The 2795-nt window shown below is 33.6% G+C and overlaps 1 protein-coding gene across 1 annotated transcript in view; it reads right to left on the bottom strand.

The window, feature by feature from the left end:
- Window positions 1–2068, bottom strand: part of LOC117182658 (1-phosphatidylinositol 4,5-bisphosphate phosphodiesterase-like) — a 5266-nt gene extending 3198 nt beyond the window's left edge. Inside the window, exons 1-2 of the mRNA XM_033375762.1 lie at window positions 2028–2068; window positions 1340–1843 (exon numbers count right to left, since the gene is read on the bottom strand). Coding sequence (XP_033231653.1) covers window positions 1340–1843; window positions 2028–2068 — 545 coding nt within the window. The remainder of the gene's footprint in view (window positions 1–1339; window positions 1844–2027) is intronic.
- Window positions 2069–2795: the final 727 nt, after the last annotated feature.

Genomic DNA, 2795 nt, shown 5'->3' with positions numbered 1-2795 from the left:
CTTAAAGTTAAACTTAATATTTATAATATTGTAAAATCTTTCAAGTGACACTCGATTAGGGGCACCACTCCTCTGAGTATATTTATAAGACAAAAAATACGTTCGCAATCGGCGTTATGGCCACGAATGCAAACGAAATATTGCGCTATTTTCAAAACTTCATCATTCGATTTTCCGCAAACGTTGTGACCGATGATTCAACTCCAAGTGATTTCGCCATGGATCAAACATCAAAAATTATTTCCCTCTTCCTAAGATTTCGCCCTCAAAAATTGTGAACAAAATTTCGGTCCACGTAACGAAAAACGCCAATGTCAAGAAAATCTCGAAAAAGAAGGACGTCTGGTCACCCCATTCCTACGGAACTTCCGATGAAGTGTCCTACGTATTTTATGGTGGCACGCGAGTTTAAGGATAATTCACTGTATTTATCTTAACTCGGCTCTATTGAATCCAAATCAATTAACATAAATTCTATAAATTTGAATTCATTTAAGCGAATTTAATTCCACTTAATTTATTGAACCTACATTCTATTAAACTCAAGACAATGAAACTGAATAAAAAATGATTGATAAAATATTCATTATAATTCGAGCCAAGTAAATTAAAGGCATATTAATTGAGCCCAAGAGAAACCAATAAACCTATTATTAATTAATTCTTTGGAATTATATATAAGTAAATTCAAGTTAACTAACGACAATCCACGTAAATTTGACTTAGTGAAGATAACTCAAATATATCTGATTAAATTATTTTCGATTTCAACTGTATGCAATTTATTTGAACTTATTTCTACGATTTTCTATTATTCTTAATTAAAATCAACTAAATTCGATTAAGTGCATGCAAAAACATGAAATTATATTGATTCCAAAGTTTATTGCGGCTATTGAAGTGATTCAGGACATAATTTAGGTGTATTAAAAAAAAATCATTCACAACAAACTCTTTGACGATAAATTCAAGTGCTTTTAAATTAACCAAAAAAAAGTTGCAGTAAATTTAACTGATATACATATCTTCAAATGCACTGACAGTAAAAATATAAGCCTTATTCCCTGTAGAACAATCGAATTAGAATTATTTAACATTATTTTGAGCTAGATTGAAAACTATTAAAACCTCTTGCAAATCATTTAAATATATAACATGGACTTGGGTTTTAAGAATAGGCACTGATGCAGTAATCGCAAGAGTATGACATTGCCTAAGGAATTAAAGTGAATGGAACTGTATTGAAAACTTCTGACAACTTATTTATCTTAATTCAAAAGAAGAAAAGAAATACGTAAAGAATAATAAATTTTTGTGTTTGACTTGAAAAAATATTCACTTTTCGAGTAACATATTTCTTCCAAAAACTGAAAATCTGAAAGGCCAACGTACCCCATTCATTTCTTTTTGCAACTCGTCAAGCTGCTTCTCATGAATGTCCTTTAGTTTCTCTTTTTCTCGGTTCTGAACCATTTGTGCAATTTTGCGCTCCTCCATAAATTTCTTAGTGTTATTCTGCTGTTTTTCTCGGAGTCTTCCTTCTTTGATGCCCCTGGATTTAAGAGTTTTATCATTCATAACCTCTCTCATGCTTTCAACTGATAACCTAGCCTGCCTTGCATTCATATCTTTTATCTCCCGTTCATGCCGTGCTACTAATTGCTTTTGCTGTGCTAACTGAGCAATCGTACAAAGTTTTCGTAACTGCGTACGCCTTTCTTCCACGTGTGTTTGCATAAGGTCTCGTTCTTCACGCCTTTGTCTGTCAGCTAATCGAGACCACTGTGTAGTTTGATCAGCAACTGCTCGACGAACTACAGGATCCCTTGATAGTTCGGCCTTACTGTTAAAAATTTAAGTTTATTTATATTTATGAAGAAAAAAATGTTGCGGTTGGATTCAATAACAGCCTGCATGCATTCTCAGAAATCACTCGAGAGGTCAATGTACAAAAGGGGTAACAAAGATTGGTTTCAAAATGTGTTTTTTTGTGTGCCTGTTTTAATAAGAACGGATGTCCTCAATACGTGGGCGTTTCAGAAAAATGTAAGAAAGTAGGTATCTGCATATTAAGTCTTATGCAAAATCAATGTTCGGCTGATAAGATTTGAGGATATTGAAAGCAAGATTTAAAAAAAGCTTTTTGGCGATTGTCGTTAAAGGGAAAAGAATTTAGCGGAGGTTCTTTACAGAAAGTATTTCCCGAACGGTGAAAGACATTGATACAAAATTGAAAACGTGTTTGGCCATTTGTTGCTTGCGGTGTTTATTAATTTTTCTCAATTAAATCATCAAGTTTCGGAACTCTACATAGGAATGTCATGATTGGTGGGGTTTCCCAAATCGGAAAGTAAAAACTAGAAATCTGGTCGAAGAAAATTGTCATAGTATCCCACGAAATGGCAAAATAGCGCTAAAACTATATTTTAAAAAAGCCATCCAACAATTGCTTGATTGTCACTGACAGATATCCACTTTCATACCTAACAAGCCTTACAGTTACCTCCTAGCTACCTTTAAAGCACTATAACTTTGGAAAACTTAAGTACTTGTGGCTCAAATTTTCAGGGAGAGCGTATCGCGGATTTCTGGGGAAATAAATGTATGCTTGTAACAAATACTGCAATAATTTTTAAATGCAAACGTTTTTCCGCCGCCATATAAAATTAAATTTTTGTTGGTTATATATACCTAGTACTTACAGTCTGTCAAGTTAAAGCGTGGGTGGCTTTACTCGCAGTCGGTAAGGTGTATCGACATGATTTTGGTGTCAAAATATTAAGAAGAGCTCCCTC

Source organism: Belonocnema kinseyi, chromosome 2, assembly GCF_010883055.1.
Source record: "Belonocnema kinseyi isolate 2016_QV_RU_SX_M_011 chromosome 2, B_treatae_v1, whole genome shotgun sequence".
Lineage (NCBI taxonomy): Eukaryota > Metazoa > Arthropoda > Insecta > Hymenoptera > Cynipidae > Belonocnema > Belonocnema kinseyi.
This window is presented reverse-complemented; position numbering and strand designations above follow the sequence as displayed.